Source organism: Panicum virgatum, chromosome 5K (genome assembly GCF_016808335.1).
Source record: "Panicum virgatum strain AP13 chromosome 5K, P.virgatum_v5, whole genome shotgun sequence".
Lineage (NCBI taxonomy): Eukaryota > Viridiplantae > Streptophyta > Magnoliopsida > Poales > Poaceae > Panicum > Panicum virgatum.
In genome coordinates this window covers 45,014,367-45,030,940 of record NC_053140.1, presented here as the reverse complement: position 1 = coordinate 45,030,940, position 16,574 = coordinate 45,014,367, and the positions used below count along the sequence as shown (strand labels likewise).

Below are 16,574 nucleotides of genomic sequence, written 5' to 3'. Positions count from 1 at the left end.
ACGGAGATCGCCCCGCGGGTCCGAGGGGGGTGCGAATGGGCCGCATGCTGGGCTTCTTTGAGTTCTTTCATTTCTTCCAGATTGGAAGGAGGCCGTGGGCCTTCGTGGGCCCAGTTGCCCTAACATGTATTTACGTTTTTTAGGGTGATCTTAGTATCCCGATTAGGGTATCCCTAATCGTAGTACCCGACACAAATTTTTTGAGCCTAGTTAGTTTATGGTAGGATAATATTTACCACAAACAAACGAAAAGTGTTACAGTATACTACAGAATTCGATGTGACTTTTTTAACCAATTTTTGCCGATCTAAACACAGCCGAGGATTATGGGGAGTTTTTTCTCCGGCCAGTAGCAGCCTTATCGCTGCATGTGGGGCTAAATTCGGCCCAAGACCCACTGTGCAGCTAGCTTGATGTAGCCCAGTTGCTTTTTTTGGCGTGCAACAAGAGCGTCTGCGCGTGCAGCAGAGCCACGACGTGGCGCACTTTGAAGAATTATAGTTCTCGCTCGGGTGTGGGTTCCGCGTGCATTTAATGCACGGCAGTGAGAATGGCGTGCCTCTCAACCAGCTCTGAGCGGACAGATAGCGAGACGTCCACTCGCCTCTCTCTCCACTGTCACGCAGGATCCTGCCGGCTCTCCGCTCGCCCACAATGGTCTTGGGTATGCTAGAAAACTAGTACGTACGCATTTCGAAAAAAAAATCTCGCATGCATGAAGCACTAAATGAAATTTATTTGCAAAACCTTTTTAGGTATGTGTGTAACTTTTCGCGACGAATCTAATGGTGGTAATTAATCGATGATTTGCTACAGTGATACTACAGTAACTATCCTTTAATCGCGCGGTTAAAGGCTTCATTAGATTCTTCATGACCACTAGCGCATGAGTTCTGAAGTTGGTTTTGTAAACTGACTTTGTTTGACACCGTAATTAACGGTCCAAGTTGTTACTATTCACTAGCGCTATAATTGGAGCACAAACCAAACAAGCCGTATCTGTGAAATCGTACATGCCGTACATGTGAAATGCTCTCAAGCGCCGAGGAGGCACCTATCTTTAAGAAACCCGATGTGCCAAACATCTCCCCCGGCCACGCCGCCGTCCCCGACGAAGCCCCGCACCATCCAGTTCTTGTCCTTCTCCCTTGCCTCCTCTCCCTGCGGGACGCCACCGTAGCCGAGCCCAAGCCGAGGCGGTAGGGCGGGATCTGCGCGGGAGACGGGTGGAAGCTCCTCGCGGGCACCGTACGGTTGAGTCGGCAGCTTTGTGCTTGGTGCAAGCAGGGCTGCGCAAGGGGTGGCCTTGGAGGACCTGGGACGCATTGCGTAACTGGAGCACAAGGAGGGTGCAGCTCGGGTCGTCGCCAGCGTGGCCGACATTCCCGTCGAGGGCTCCGCTGGCCCATTTTCTCCTCCGACCATCACCGATGCTACTGTAGATCCGGCATCTATGTACCCGCTGTCCAGGTACATCCGCTTTGACCCTAACATCTCTCTCCCTCGCATGGTGTATCAGTGAAATAAGGTCGAAATCGTTAAATTGTCTTTCCCTTTTGTAAATCCTTCTATACTCCACACATTCCTTCCAATTTCCTCTGCAGCTTCTTCAGGTTCTGTATCAATTATCTAGGTGCAAACTTCTTGCAGTTTAGTTAGCCTAATTGATTGAATTAGAATATCCAGAGATCATTTATTTTATTTTGCAGATTTGCCTTGCAGGTTGCTCAAGGAATGCTACATTTTTGTATCAAGCCACTGTTGTTACTTGTTAGAATGTACAATGGTTTTCAGCACAAGAATGAAGAAAAATTATGCTGATATAAAAGAATCTGAACTAGACATATAGTTATTGTAATCTGTCCCTTGGTTGTATTAAACTGGGTCTGGGTCTCTATTTCCTCATTTTTTTAAAAACAAAACTACACAGAAACAATAGTAATTGTTGTGGTTTCATATCATGCAAAATTCGTCTTCACCTATAGAAATTCTAAAGGAAAGTACAGACACAGTACAGCCTGAAAGGCATGAGTTTTTGTGCGTCCAGGTAAGTGTTCCCATGCCTGAAGAACTAAGTTCAGCTGCATCACAAGATTGAAAGATCAGTTCAACTCTGGCTGGCCAGTTCTTGAAATCTTTGAGTTTTTCCTGTTGCTCACTAAGTCTATTTAAAATACCAATTGATGCTCTTATGTAAAGTATCAACATTGTTTATGTGATATTTGATTTCAAACATTATACGGAAAGATTTGTCCAGCTATGCATTTGATGTGCTGAATTAGTCACTATTTGAGGCATTAACACATACATAATAACCTCTGCTTAAACTTTGTTAAGTAGTAGCATGTCTGCTTATCTAAAGCAATCTTAGGATACAGACTCATTATTTTCCAGTTTTGTGTAGTTTCGTAAGAGATTTTAGTTTCAGCATGCAGACTCATTATTTTTCACTTTGGTGCAGGTTCACAATAGATTTTCTTTCGATATGAACTACTGGAATATTACTAACCAACTTGAATATGGTGAGGTGTACCTTTTTCCTTCTCATTCTCATCACACATGGTAAAGTAGATGTAAGTTTCCCCTCACCTCATCCTTTCACTATTCACATGTTATTGAATAGGTACGAGTTACAAATGATGCCCCTCTCCATCCGATGTCCCTGCACACCATTGTTACTATTTTGTATTTCAGCAAGAAATCGATTGTACTTCTGTAGACTTTTTAAATTCACCGATGAATTCTGACAAAGTTCCTGAGGAGCTTTAGATCATGGAAAGACAAAAGCTGAGGAGCCAAGGAGCTCTGCTAAGACATGTGCTCCCAGTTCTGATTGGGTAAGCTACAATTCATTCATAATTGTATTATTTAACTTTGCTCTACCTCTAATTGACCTTTTTGGCACAGAATTATGCTTAGAAGCTACAAGTAGAATCAGACTTCTGGAATTAGCCTCTTCGATCCAGTTCAGACATTAATTAGGTATACAAAGCAAAAAAAAAAAAAAAAATGCTCGATCTTCTATATTCAAATCCTGATTAAAGATAGGATGCGCAGAATTATGCTTAGAAGCCACAAGTTTAGAATTGAATGATACTCAAAATATTCGTGACACCTTAATATTTAAATATTTATCTTACAGCCAAAAGTTTGATCATTTAACAGGCCGCCTCATAGGATTTGGATTGTGGATAGCATATCCACAAGCACAACTGATATATTTGGAGTCTGAACTATGGTTTCATGTGCTATGAAAAACAGTGGACACAATATTAGATTTGGAGATAAATTGCTTCTGATGAAAGAGGACATAAGCATCTAAGCAAGTTTCCTACCCGGTCCATGGGATTGTTATTACTGATAGTCTCTCTGATAAACTTTTGTTGAAGAGGTCCAAACTGTAAAGTCTCTATAATCATCAAGTAATTGCTCCACTAATTAGCTTTAAATCTTCACTCAGATCCTGGTGCACGTGCATCAGGAAAAATGACTCTGGCGTCGCCCTTGCAGAGAAGAATCTAGGAAGATGTACAATGCCTAGTGATCGGAACAAAATTCTTAACCTAGGTACTACGATGAAGATGAACGAAGTTCAACTAGCGAAGCATAGAATCCATCTTTGATGTTCATCAACGTCTCATGTCTTCCTTTCTCCACTATCGCGCCATCCTTGAGAACTGCAATAATATCAGCACTTTTGATCGTTGAGAGGCGGTGTGCCACAATAATTGTGGTCCTGCCAACCATGACATTATCCAAGGCATCTTGCACAATGCGCTCAGACTCAGCATCCAAGGCGCTTGTTGCCTCATCAAGAAGAAGAATCCTAGGATCTTTTAGTATAGCCCGTGCAATGGCCACCCGTTGCTTCTGGCCACCGGATAGCTGAACCCCCCTCTCTCCAACGGTAGTGTCATACCCCTGGGGAAGACTTGATATGAACTCATGCGCATTGGCCGCTTTTGCGACCTTGATGAGCTCCTCCTCAGTGACCTCCCCATGCTTCCCATATGCTATGTTGGCGCGGATTGTGTCGTTGAAGAGCACAGGCTCTTGGCCCACCAACCCCATTTGGTCCCTTAGCCAATTGACTTTTAAGCTCTTGATTTCTACCCCGTCCAATGAGATTGTACCAGAGTCAGGATTGTAGAATCGTTCCAGCAAAGAAATTATTGTTGATTTTCCACTGCCACTCTCTCCCACAAGTGCTACAGTCTGTATAAAACCATCAAGGTTCAAGAGAGTAACCGAGTAAGCAGTTGATTATATCACTATTAGAAGACATGGAGAAGACATGGTGTTGCAAAGAGATGTTAGGCTAACCTTTCCAGAGGGAATGTGCAGGGTAAAATCACTGAAGATTTGAACATCTGGACGACTTGGATACTTGAAGCTAACATGTCGGAAATCGATGTCACCCTTGACCTCATCTAATGTCAAACCTTCATCACTGCCTGAATCGATTTTTGACTTTCGGTCCAATAAAGCAAATATGGAGATAGATGAATCCTTCGCCTTTGTAGAATCAGAAGCCAATGCACTTGTTTGAGATATGCCAATTGTTGCCATCATCAGTGCAAAGAAAACCTGCAAGACGTGTGTTAAACTCAAATCTTCAATAAGAAGTTGAAGGAAAAAATACTATTGACATGATGCATTTTCTAACCCTGAAAACGTCTCCAAAACTAGACTTGTTATGACGCACGAATTGCCCACCAACATAGAAACAGAGACCATATGTAAGGTACATCATCATGAATGAGAAACCAAAACCAAGGCCACCGACCATTCCTGTTCTGACCCCTTGATTCTTGGAAGCTTCACATTTATGATCATAGATTGTCATGACTCTTTTCTCAGCACAAAAAGAAGCTACAGTCCTGATACTACTGATTGCATCAGTAGCCACTTGACTTGCATCTTCATACAGCATCTGCAGAAACAACAATACGTTGTCTTTTAGCATGTATTGAAAAAATAATATCTAGGGTGATCATTATTCTTATGTAATTCGAAAACCTCAATGATATGTCATAAATTTTATGAGTTCAAGTATTTCAATATTTTGTAAAGTGACAAGAACAACCTAAAGGCTTTTTTTTTTACATATATTACCTTGGCATCTTGACTGAATCCCTTCAAGAACTTTATTTGTGCATAACCTTGAGCACCCGATAGTGGCATTGCACAAAGGATGATCAATGTGAGCTTCCAGTCTGCCACAAAAGCAATGACAAATCCAGTGATTAGTGTTGAGATGACCTGAGTCAACAAGGCCAAGTTATCACCCACTAATCGTCGAACATTCAGAGCATCAACTGACAACTTTGCACCAAGCGCTCCACTGTAAGATACAATTTGACCATTAGTACACCAATTTCAAAATCCCTTAAGTAGAAATAAAGAAAATAATACATTGAACACAGTGATGGTAGTTAACCTGGAGTTTTTGGGATCATCAAACCAAGCAACTTCTTGGTGCACAATGCTCTGAAATGACAAGGTACGAATACGCTCGATAAGCTTTCCCCCGGCTACTCCAAATAAGAAATACTCCACTGGTACTGATACTATCGATATAATACCCAACACAACACACATCAAACCCCAAAAGCTTGAATGCTTTCTTAGTTCATGAGGCGGCTCAAAGAAAGTGTTGATGGCATTAGAAAGCATTAGACCAAACATTGGAAAAATTGTTCCATGGACTCCAGCTGCTATTGCTCCTAACAAAAGAATTGGTAGCTCTGGCTTGTTAAGACAAGCTAGCCGTCCCATAGGAGCTTTCTTAGGGGCCTCACTATCATCAGCCCGCTCTTTCTGATTCTCCCTGTTTGCATCATCTCCTTCAAGCAACTCAAATGAACCAGGCATACCAAATGGGAGCGTCAAAGAATGGCGACTGCTGTTTCCTGTGGAACCTCTGCTTATTGATCGCTTCAGTGAGAGGCTTCTACTTTTAGACCTTGGATCAGACATGCGCCGATCTAATTGCTTATCTTCCTCTTCTTGGCTTTCTTGCAGACGAATAAGTTGAGAATAAGCACCATCAGAATTCATTATCAACTTGTCATGGGGACCTGTGAAATATTTATTGATGCAAGGAATTGATAGCTTAGTTGAAACATGGTGTGCATGTAATAAATGCAAATGAACTATGCACAATGGAAGGGATCTTAACCTTGTTCAACTATTTTCCCTTGTTGAACAACTGATATGCAATCAGCATTCCTCACAGTAGTCAGACGATGTGCAACCACTAGTGTTGTTCTATTCACCATGATCCTATTAAGCGCTTCCTGAACAATCCGCTCTGACTCCACATCCAATGCACTAGTTGCCTCATCTAACAAAAGAATTCTGGGGTCTTTAATTATTGCTCTTGCAATAGCGATCCTTTGCTTTTGGCCCCCAGAGAGCTGAGCACCACGTTGGCCAACCATTGTGTCATAGCCCTGATACGAGAGAAACAAAAAGATATCAGCACTGAGCTAACAATATAAGGTATAGGATGTACAGAAGTTAATTCATTGGATTTGTGGCATACGTTGGGCAATTTATCGATGAAATTTGCTGCATTAGCAAGCTCAGCTGCTCTTTTGATCTCTTCAATTGTGGCATCCTCTTTGCCATATGATATGTTATCTTTGATAGAAGTCATAAAAAGCAACGGCTCTTGGTTAACAAGGCCGATCTCCCCTCTTATCCAATCAAGTCGCAAACTCTTAATGTTCATTCCATCAATTAAAACCTCACCAGCCTGTGGATCATAGAATCTCTCTACAAGACTTATCACAGTTGATTTGCCACTTCCACTCTCCCCAACTATAGCCATTGTAGTGCCGCTAGACACATGTAATGAGAATCCATCAAATATTAGTTGCTCTGGTCTTGCTGGGTAGCTGAAGTACACTTCCTTTAGGTCAACATCACCCTTGATGTCTTCTAACTGCTTACCAGTTGGGTCATCAGGGTCAATTTCTGGTTTCCTTTTGATTGTCGCGAACAATCTATATGCTGCAGATTGTCCTTCTGCAAAGGCTGCCATGCAGGGTGTTGCATTACCTAAAGACCTGCACAAAAAGTTGGAAATCAACACTGCTAGTTGTGCAACATGGATCATCGTAAGAATTCCTTTATCATGATTTAAAGAAACTCACATTGCACCAGTCATTATAGCAAACAAGATGTTGATGACGTCTCCTCCTGAGTAACCTTTGCTAAGAATCAACTTGCCGCCGTACCATATGGCTAATCCATAGCTTGAGAAAAATATAAAGAAAACAGAACCCATGCCAAAACCATTTGTAATTCCTTCCTCAACAGCTGCCTTATATGCCTTGTGTATGAGTTTATTGTAGGTTGCAATAGCCTGCTTCTCACCGTTGAAGGAGACCACCTGTTTTGCAGATGTAGCCACAGGAAAACTGGTGAGTGCATGCCACATTGAAACAAAATGTAGAGGTTTCTCCTTCACAATTCAATCTCTGAGTGCATTGAACTCACTGTCTTAATGTTACCAAGCGTCTGTTCAACTACATTCCCTGCATCGCCATATGATGTTTGCCCCTTGCTAGAGATTCTAGAGAGCATTTTTGAGACAATTCCTCCAGCAACGACAACGGGAGGTATGCTTGCCAACATGACAAGAGATAAAAGCCATCCTTTTACGAATGCTATTACAAAGCCACCTATGAAGGTAGCAATAAGTTGTTGGAACTTGCCGACCTGTAGAGTTTTGTAAGAGTTAGATTGTGGAAGTTTTGATATAATAAGCTGGTGAGGCAACAGAAAGTTTGATTTTGCGGTCTTCATTTTCATAGCGGGGAGCTATTACCTTTTCACCAATGGCATCCTGAACCAACACGGTATCTCCAGACATCCTTGAAACAATTTGCCCAGTTGTCATTTCTACATCAAAGAATGCTATTTCTTGCCTCAAGACAGATTTGAGGTACAGAGATCGAATGTGTGTTGCCTGTCTTTCTCCTGTCATTGTCCAGCATGACACCTCTGCACAAACAACGCAATGGATTCAATTCTATTGGTAAAAACACCATATAAATGCCTTAAACATGTAGTAGAACTCTGTTTCAGATTTTTCTAAATTTAGTTTGCTGATGAAGCAATGTTTTAATCATACACTTTTCTTGTATCTCTTTCCGTGGAAGTTCAAAACACGTTGGTTATGTAACCACTATTATGAACTGCTGAGCACAAACTTTCTATACCCTTCTTTGAAAGTATATAACAAAGTTAAAGTTGGACTCTGCTCCGTGATGGCAACTAGCATGTTTGAAAGTTGAACCACTGGTATGAGCGAGCTGGTATATACGGCAAGCTTCCTTTTGTTAAGCTTATCATCTCTTATCATTGTACGTGATGCAAGATTCTCTTTTACTATCGATGGTCATCGTTAGCAGTAGCAATGACAGCTTGTGATGCAAACTGCATGCGGTCATGAAGATTGAAAGTGATAGCAAAGTCTACTCGTACTTACGGAGAAAGGAAACAACAGCTGTTGCAATGCCCAGGTAGACAAAATTCAGAACTGCCTGAAAAGAAAGTAAGGTGGAGCAGAAGGGGTGAGAAATGTACTCGTATCTCAAAAAAATAATGTAAGGAAATGAATTTTAGTGAATTATTAGATCAAAGTTTGGCCATAATTTTATTTTATTCAGGAACCGTAAACAAAAACTGCTGACAAAGAACATGCAACTGACAAATTTGACGGTGTGGATGATCTTTGATCAGGAAAGATTCCAGCCATTATCTGTGGTGGTTAGTTATTATATTATGCAAGTTGCAATCAACTAGAATAGCCTACAAGTTACTATCTTTAGCTAATTGATTCAGAAAGGTAGCTTTGGGGGGGGGGGGGGGGGGGGGGGATTGTAGAGGGACACGCCATTTTATCTTCATATACAAGTGAGCTCGCATGTGAGGAAAGGAAAAAAAAGTTACAATGTGCTCAAGGAAAAAAAAAATTAAACGTGAGAAATATTCTAGTTGGTCCCTAAATGTTTGCTGTCCTGAAATAGTTTTTTTTAAAAGTGTTTTACTTAGCTAGTAACTCGGAAGACTCTGTTTCATGCTTTTAAACGTGGCAAGTTTGATCCCTTGGTCTGAAAATACTAAAACTTAGTTCAAACTCATAGCTGATCAGATGAGAACAATTTAGTCCATGAATAGAGAAAGAGCAGTGCAATATTTTGCACGCAAAGAATTTTCTGCAGTTGAATTAAAAGACATCTTGTTGATATTGGACATCACTAATTAAGTTCATGTCAAAACAGGCCTGGAATCATTTTGAATTCTAAAGAAGTGTCATTCCATCTATCTCAAGATTGAAGAACAAGAAAAGGACAGAAAATTTTGGTAGAAGTTAATAGATGAATAGAGAACAAATGGCGCCAAAAGTCAAGATACGCGCCCATCGTTCTCCCGGGGCGGTACAAGCACAAACGCCAAGATTGAACAGAGCTTTCTATCTCGGTCAGATCAGAGCGACGTCATGAGACACGGGACTTGACATCGGCGCGGATGCGGCTGTCTCCACGGCCATACATGTGTTACGGAGAATGGCAAGCACCGAGCGAGCCTAGCTAGCGCGGCGGAGGTGCTCCGGCAAGCTCACCTTGTTGACGCGCTGGAGGACGTCGCCCGTGTCGACGGAGCCGCCGAAGGCGTTGATGACCTGTCCGAAGATGACCGTCATGATGGGCTGCGTGACGCCGTTGGCCAGCGCCCCCGCCGTGCCGAGGAGCATCAGCAGGACGTCCGTGCCGTCGGCGTACCGGAACAGCGCCGTGAACGGCACCCTCTTGTCGCCGGCGTCGCCGGCGCCGCCGGCGCCGCTCCCCTTCTTCTTTGCTTCTTCCTTCTTCTCCTCGCCATCCCTCCCTCCCGCAGCAGCTGCCGCGGCGTCCATCGCTCGCGGTTGGGTGTGTATACGGGGTACGCGCCTGCCTTTGGGGCGGCGGCTTCCTACAGCTCTCCGCGCCTACTTCGCAAGGGTATTTATGGGCGGGCTCCTTGGTGGCAGTAGCCAAGAAGCCTGCCCAACCTCTGTTGCAAAATGGGGGGTGTCCATTCCATTGAGGCATTGACTCTGGCTGAGCAGCAACTCCAGCAGCGGGCCCGCATGCCGGTGACAGTACACTACCTGGCGCCCTCGAGTAGCCACGAGTTCGATTTCAGCGACGCGACGCTTGTTTATGCTAGGATCGCGGCGCGTGACGTCAGCCGGTCAAACGGGACGGAGCGGCGATCGAGATCCGAGAGCGCGCCTCGGGGTGTGTTCGCGCGAGCTGCGAGCCACGACGGCCCACACCGCCGCACACGGACGGAGACATGCCGGCTCCAGCATCCTCCGAGCCGAGCCCTGCGAGGGCAAGGTCAACCCGCCCGCCGTTCTCCCGTCCCGTCCCTTTCTCCGTTTTGATTTTAAATAATGCATTATACGACTCGGGTAACGTCGTTGAGGGAAAGTAGGTTGCAGCATCCGCCGTTACCCCCGTCGTTGTCAGTTCCTCAACTTTCCACGGGCACAGCTTGCTGCCGGCGACCCCACTGCAGATCCACTTCGACAACACCTTCCTTTTTTTGTCGATCAGTTGTCTCTCAAGTACAGTACTTTGCAAGAGAACAAGTATAACCGCATATTTCCACCTCTTTTAAAATTTCTTAAAAAAATATAATTTTTAGTTTCATTCTATGTCAAACTTGATTCATTGTGATCGAATTTATACAAAACATACGGAAATATCTACATCATTAAATTGGTTTAACTAAATCCATCATAACATATGTGTTAATAGTGTATTTATTATTCATGTATATTTGACCAAAATTTAGAAAGTTTGGGTTTGGACAAAAGTAGATTAAAACAATCTACATTTTGTAGTGGATGAAATGATATAGCTGTATGATTTGACTAGCTCGACTTGTTCATTACCACCCACTCGGTCATGTAGGAATTAAAACTTAACTTAGTACTTAGTTAACCTAGATCTAACACCTAAGAATACGAGTACAAACTTGAATAACATGAACAAAACCTAGAATAATATGACCGGAAGTAATCATGGATGTGGATCAACCTATCTTGGTTGGTGAAGGGGAGGACATAGTCGTTTTCGGAGTCATAGACGAACGTAGATCTAATCATCCTTCGAGGCTTCGCCTCGATTGCCTAGGGATGTGGGTGGCGAGTCGGCGGCGGCCTTCAAGTCGCTCCAGTGCGCTACAGATCGAACGGTTGTAAGGTTGCTAGTTTTTTTTTTGCTAGGTTTTCAACTACATCCAAAAAGTGTGGTACCCCTATTTATTTTGGCCCTGGGCAACCTGGGCCATAACTATGGTTGGTTGCGCCTCCGATCAAGACATGAAAATGGCTCTCGTTCTTATTTATACTATTTTATCTTATTTTCTTATTTTTGGCCTTTTGACAATCGAAATTTTCCAACATGCACCCTTACTATCTTTTCCACTACCCAACGACCGGACTTATTATCTGCAGGTTGTAGATTGACGAGATTGAAAGAACATCAATGTAGTTATTATAAAATGTATTTAAATATGAGTTCCCTTGAGACATCGCTCCATCAACTGAAGAAGGTGGGTGTTTCGATAAATTAAATTAAATGCAGCAAGACTCGACTAGATTCTTGCAAGCAATGATCAGAAACTGTATTTTTCCTTGTGCAAAAAAGCCCGAAGATATGTATTTTATTTGCATGTATAGTCAATAGCTGAACCAAAATCTATTTTCAACCGAAGCTTAGCTCTGAATAATCTAACAAAATACTAGGAAATACTAGGAATGGACGTGTATGAGTTGTATGGTCAAGATGAAGCACATACAGTGTTTCTACAAGCGTGATGTAGCCGTGAAGCTTCCCTCGCCCAATCCTAGCTAGCTAATTGAGTGCACATGCTTTAACAGCGTTGTGACGTGTGCGTGGTGGATTAGGTGAACTAACCTCTTTTGTCATTTAGTAGTCGCCAGCTGGTACTAGATAGGCAAGCTATATATTTTGATCTTTCAGGGTGCCGGCAAGAGAAGGTACAAAAACGTACTGATCATCTTATCACTTGATGGGTCAGAAACAGAGTGATGGCTAAGGCATATAGCCTTATAGAATAGTCAAGAAGAAGGTTAATTACTTGAGCGCTGGTTTCTACTATGGAATTAGACCTCTATTTTCTAGTATAAAAAATGTCACTTTCTCGTTGCACGTATCTGGGACCCGCATGCTATAGACACAGGCCGCACATTGAAAATTTTTGCAGGGGCCGGGCAGCATGTGAGTCCACAACCGCTAGTTTATTCCAGCAGCAGTCAAGATGAGGTGATAGTAGCTTGCGCGGCAAGGAGAAGAGAAGAACACGACTGAGCATGCTTACAAACGTCAGAGGAAATGAGGTGGTAGCTCGATATATAGCAGAAAGGGGAATGAAACAGCGGGTAGTATATGCCGAGGAGGCGACGACGACGACTTATCGGCGCGCTAACAGGCGCAGAGAATAATGCTTGACCGCCAATGTTAATCAGTTTAGCCAGGTCAAATACGACACGTATATGAGCGCTTGGTTATAAATTTTTATCTTGCTATAATGTCTTAGTCCATTATGGGCTTGACTTCTTGGCCGATGGAGGGGAAAAAAAATCGAAGATGCTTTCTCACCAAGCAACTTCAAGAGGACAAAAGGCGTGGCCGGACGGTAACGGTATGGTGAGGACATGCCCGCTGGTTCTTGAATACTATTGAGATATGCGTTTCCTTTAATACTAATTTGCAGGAACGCTCGCTGCATAATTTGTTCTCATGTTGAGCTCGAGAAGGAGCAAACCTAACAATTTACTGAAGTTTGTTTTTTAACAATTAAAGATGGAAACCAGTTAAGCTAGCTAGATCCGCTCGGCAAACACAACGTGATATCGATCGAAAAGACAACGCGATCGACGCCGAGTTATTAATTCGTTATTATTATTCGGCAGAAACACAAAATTACTAGGCACACCCGTCACTGCCGTGGAGGCAGCCGATCGGAGGCCGTCGGCCGTCGCTGTCAGGTGACATCTATCGGCGCCGTAGGAATGGTGCCCGGCCGCCGCCACGTGCGTATATATTCCTGTCAGTGGTGCTGACGACGTTGATGCTTTCTGTTAGTCATTTAGTTTCGATTTTTTTCAACAAAAAAAAGCTTCCTTGGCATCCAAGGAATGCGCAGCTCGACGCCCCCCGGGGCATGCTGGTCATTGGTTCCCCTCGCTGGATTCTGGTCAAATATAAACACTGCAAGTACTAGTATATTACTGGTGAGATAAGTAATAACTAATAATCGCCTGCGTCCTGTATGCTACAATGGCCATGAACCATTGATGATTTCTCTATATGAGTATAATAAACTACTAATCAATGGACTAGCGAGGGAGACGAAGCAAGCGCGCGCATGGATTTTGCCCCATGCGCCCGGCGCTCCCCTTTCTGATCATCGGGGCATCTGAAGATGCTACTATATCAAGCTTGACCGTCAAGGCTCATGCTTGGCTCCCAAGGCGCGGACCGGCCAAAAGTGGGGAGCTCAACTCGATTAAACTAACCCTAGTGGCTATCTGCTACAATACTGATATCAATCTTTAGCGTCATTCCCCATCTTTTTAAAATTGTTAATTACACTTAGCGGCGATAAATGTGTTTGTGCGGTTCAACGGACCACAGCAGCTAGCAGAGTAGCGAACTTTGAGCCGCCGCCGGCTGTACAGTTATTTGTTCTCAAATAAAACGCGCAGCCTTTTTGGTCCATCACAAATTCATCTCACAAAGTTTACGCGTTCCGAGCACTAAGGTTTGTTAGGTTGCATATAGGAGTATATCATTTAGCTTTCTCGCAAAAAAAAACATAAAGTATATCATTTAGCTCATGATGGAATGGTTGAAACTAGATGGTGTGTTTTGTTTGGTTATGCAAAAACTTTACCCCATAAATGTTGGAACCAGATCCTCTGCAGTGGGGCCTTTCGACGTCGCTCTGCAGTCACAGCAATCCGACCGCCCAAACAGGATCCAACGATAATGGCTCACTCGCCCAGCCCTCATGCCCGATGGTGGCTCGTTCCACGGCTGCAGCGCTCCTGCACGTCTTGGCTAGCTAACTAGCTCGGCTGGCTCCTGCACCACGCTGGGTCTCGGCCCAACAGGAATAGAACATTTTGGTGGCACACCTCGTGTTTTACCGCGTACAGGACCTTTTGGCGGCACGCCTCGCGTTTTTGGCGCGAGGACGACCGTGGGCGGTGGCGTAGCTGGAGGACGAGCCGTGGGCAGCGCCGCGGCGGCGATCAGACTGGTTGGAGCGTTGATCAAGCACAGTCGGTTAATCTCGTTTTTCATCTTCGTGACTTGATTATTTCCAGCAAACTCTGCTATGTGAATTGATTTCCACCTATGCCGGCACATATTTGAAGTATTAAATACATAAACTAATTATAAAATAAATTATAGATTTCGTCTATAAACTATGAGACGAATCTAATGAGCCTAATGAATCTGTCATTAAAATATTGTTACTGTAGCAATTTAGTATTTAATCATGATTTAATTATACTCATTAATTAGATTTGTCTCGTAATTTACAAGCAAACTGCGCAATTAATTTTTTGTTTTGTCTAGATTTAATACTCCATGCATATACTGCAATAATAGAATTTCAGAATCAAACGTATACAGTATGCCCCTGCGTGCTTGCCCGAAATCCTATAAATCTGACCTGATGCCAGTGATCGAGCAGATTTATTATTAGGCCATGATGGCATCTCGAGGGCTCGTCGTCTCTTCCTTTCTTTCTTTCCCTGGCTGATAAATACCGATACGGCGATACCTTCTCGAAGGAACTGTGGCTATAGCCTATCGCTGTCTGCGGCTCTGCGCTGTGTCCATTAAGCGATAGATGCTGGTCATGCTGCTGGCAATCGTGGTGGTTGGAAACCGGACCTCTTTTTGGTAAGCCTGGCCCGGGAACACGGACGCACGTCACATGTTATACTAGCACAAGTTGCCGCATCAAAGATCGCACAGCCACAACTTTGGTTTATGGGGATGTCATGACTGTAATCAGGGGCGGAGCTAGAGAAAAATAGAGGAAGTGCTACACTTCATAGTATATATATGATATTAAAATTAATATGGTGAAAATTTAGAAGTGATAAAGGATCATGGATTTTTTATGGGTGCGGCCGCACCCATAGCTGACTACCTAGCTCCGCCCCTGACGGTAATAGTTTTAATTTCTCTATCTACACAAAGCTGTAGTATAGCGCAGATTCATGGCGGGTCCGCGCAGCTCGATCCAAAAGATCCACCGACGGAAATGGAAATTCAATTTTATTTTTTCCAAACTAATTTTATATTATGGAGTATTCCTAAAAAAACTGCAGTGTACAACGGGGAAATAGCTTTCCCACGTGTATCATGCATACTGGCGTTGCCGGTCTATATCACGATCGCAGTGGCACCGTACTCATCCGGAGGCTATTGCATGCAGTTGTAGATGCGATTGGGAGTAGAAGCCTCGCAAAAGGCTCCCTACCTGCCTCCACCGCAATGGATCATACATTGGCTGGCGGCGCTGCTCCCCATCTCTACTCATCTTCTTCCTCCCAACGACCCTATCTTCGCCCCTCTCATTCATAGCCCCCGCCGACAGCTGACGCTGCCACGCCGCTTGCCCACCCATCACCGTGCCGCCGGCCTTCTTCTTGCCCTCGCCGCTGGCCACCGCCCACCGGAGATCTAGTCCTGTACGGCCGCCTCACCTCTCCCGCTAGTTGAACCACCACCTTTGTCCCCCCCCCCCCCCCGCGCCCCTGGACCCCCCTATAGCGGTGTTAATGCAAGTCCCCACCCCCAAAATTAGAAACCCTAATCCTTATAGCAGCCTCGACCACAACCCCTGCCGGCGGCCTCCTCCGCCGCCGATCACTCCCCCCACCTCCCACCCCCTCATCACCAACCGCTCCCCCCGAAACCTAACTCCGGCGGCGCGGCAAGCGGCGGAGGTGTCAGGATGTCACCATCCACGGTGGACTGTACCTGGGCCTTGTGCAACGTGTCACGTTGCACCCATGCGCGTGACCCAAACATTAGCGATCTCTGGTAGTTCTTGTTGCCAACACGCCGGTGCACCCCAGGGGCGAAGCTATAATGTAATTAAGGGGTGAAAATGCAAACCCCCCCCCTAAAAAAAAGAAAACAGTGATCATGTCTAATTTTTTATCATATTTGTATCCCCACGACTCAACTTTATGCACCCACGAGGCAAATGCACCCCCTCCAATTTGCTCTAGCTTCGCCACTGGGTGCACCCGTACCTTTTTACCGTTCCATTCACCTCCTCGGTTTTTTCTTCTTTTTTTTCTCTTTTCTTTTTTAGGAGGGAACTTAAAATTTCATTCGCCTTTGTTTTTTTTTTGAGATTGCCTTTGTTAAATAAACAGGAAGCTATTGGCCAGGAGGCCTTGTGATTTCACTCCCTCACGGGCCACGGCAAACCACAAGTCATGGACTATG

At 44.2% G+C, this 16,574-nt stretch overlaps 1 protein-coding gene and 1 long non-coding RNA gene across 5 annotated transcripts; one reads left to right on the top strand and one right to left on the bottom strand.

Annotated features, from left to right (window-relative positions):
- Nucleotides 1–1,002: 1,002 nt before the first annotated feature.
- LOC120707728 lies at nt 1,003–8,270 on the top strand. 3 transcript variants are annotated; one of them, XR_005689073.1, is made up of 6 exons: nt 1,003–1,470; nt 2,462–2,522; nt 2,624–2,837; nt 2,908–2,982; nt 3,166–3,326; nt 7,024–8,270. It is a non-coding gene; the product is annotated as an uncharacterized LOC120707728 (long non-coding RNA). The 3 variants fall into 3 exon arrangements; XR_005689072.1 differs by having other exon boundaries at nt 2,462–2,837; XR_005689071.1 differs by having other exon boundaries at nt 1,003–2,522.
- LOC120707726 (ABC transporter B family member 9-like) lies at nt 3,312–10,007 on the bottom strand. Of its 2 annotated transcripts, none has more exons than XM_039992723.1 (12): nt 9,638–10,007; nt 8,501–8,555; nt 7,838–8,013; nt 7,507–7,728; nt 7,161–7,399; nt 6,548–7,073; nt 6,182–6,455; nt 5,441–6,080; nt 5,116–5,344; nt 4,787–4,933; nt 4,324–4,587; nt 3,312–4,215 (listed from the first exon to the last, which is right to left on the bottom strand). In XM_039992723.1, exons 1-12 carry the CDS (start codon nt 9,929–9,931, stop codon nt 3,571–3,573), a joined length of 3,711 nt encoding a protein of 1,236 aa, XP_039848657.1. In that variant the 5' UTR covers nt 9,932–10,007; the 3' UTR covers nt 3,312–3,570. The 2 variants fall into 2 exon arrangements, with proteins under 2 accessions (XP_039848657.1, XP_039848656.1); XM_039992722.1 differs by having other exon boundaries at nt 3,571–4,215; nt 4,667–4,933; nt 9,638–9,931.
- Between the last annotated feature and the right edge of the window lie 6,567 nt (nt 10,008–16,574).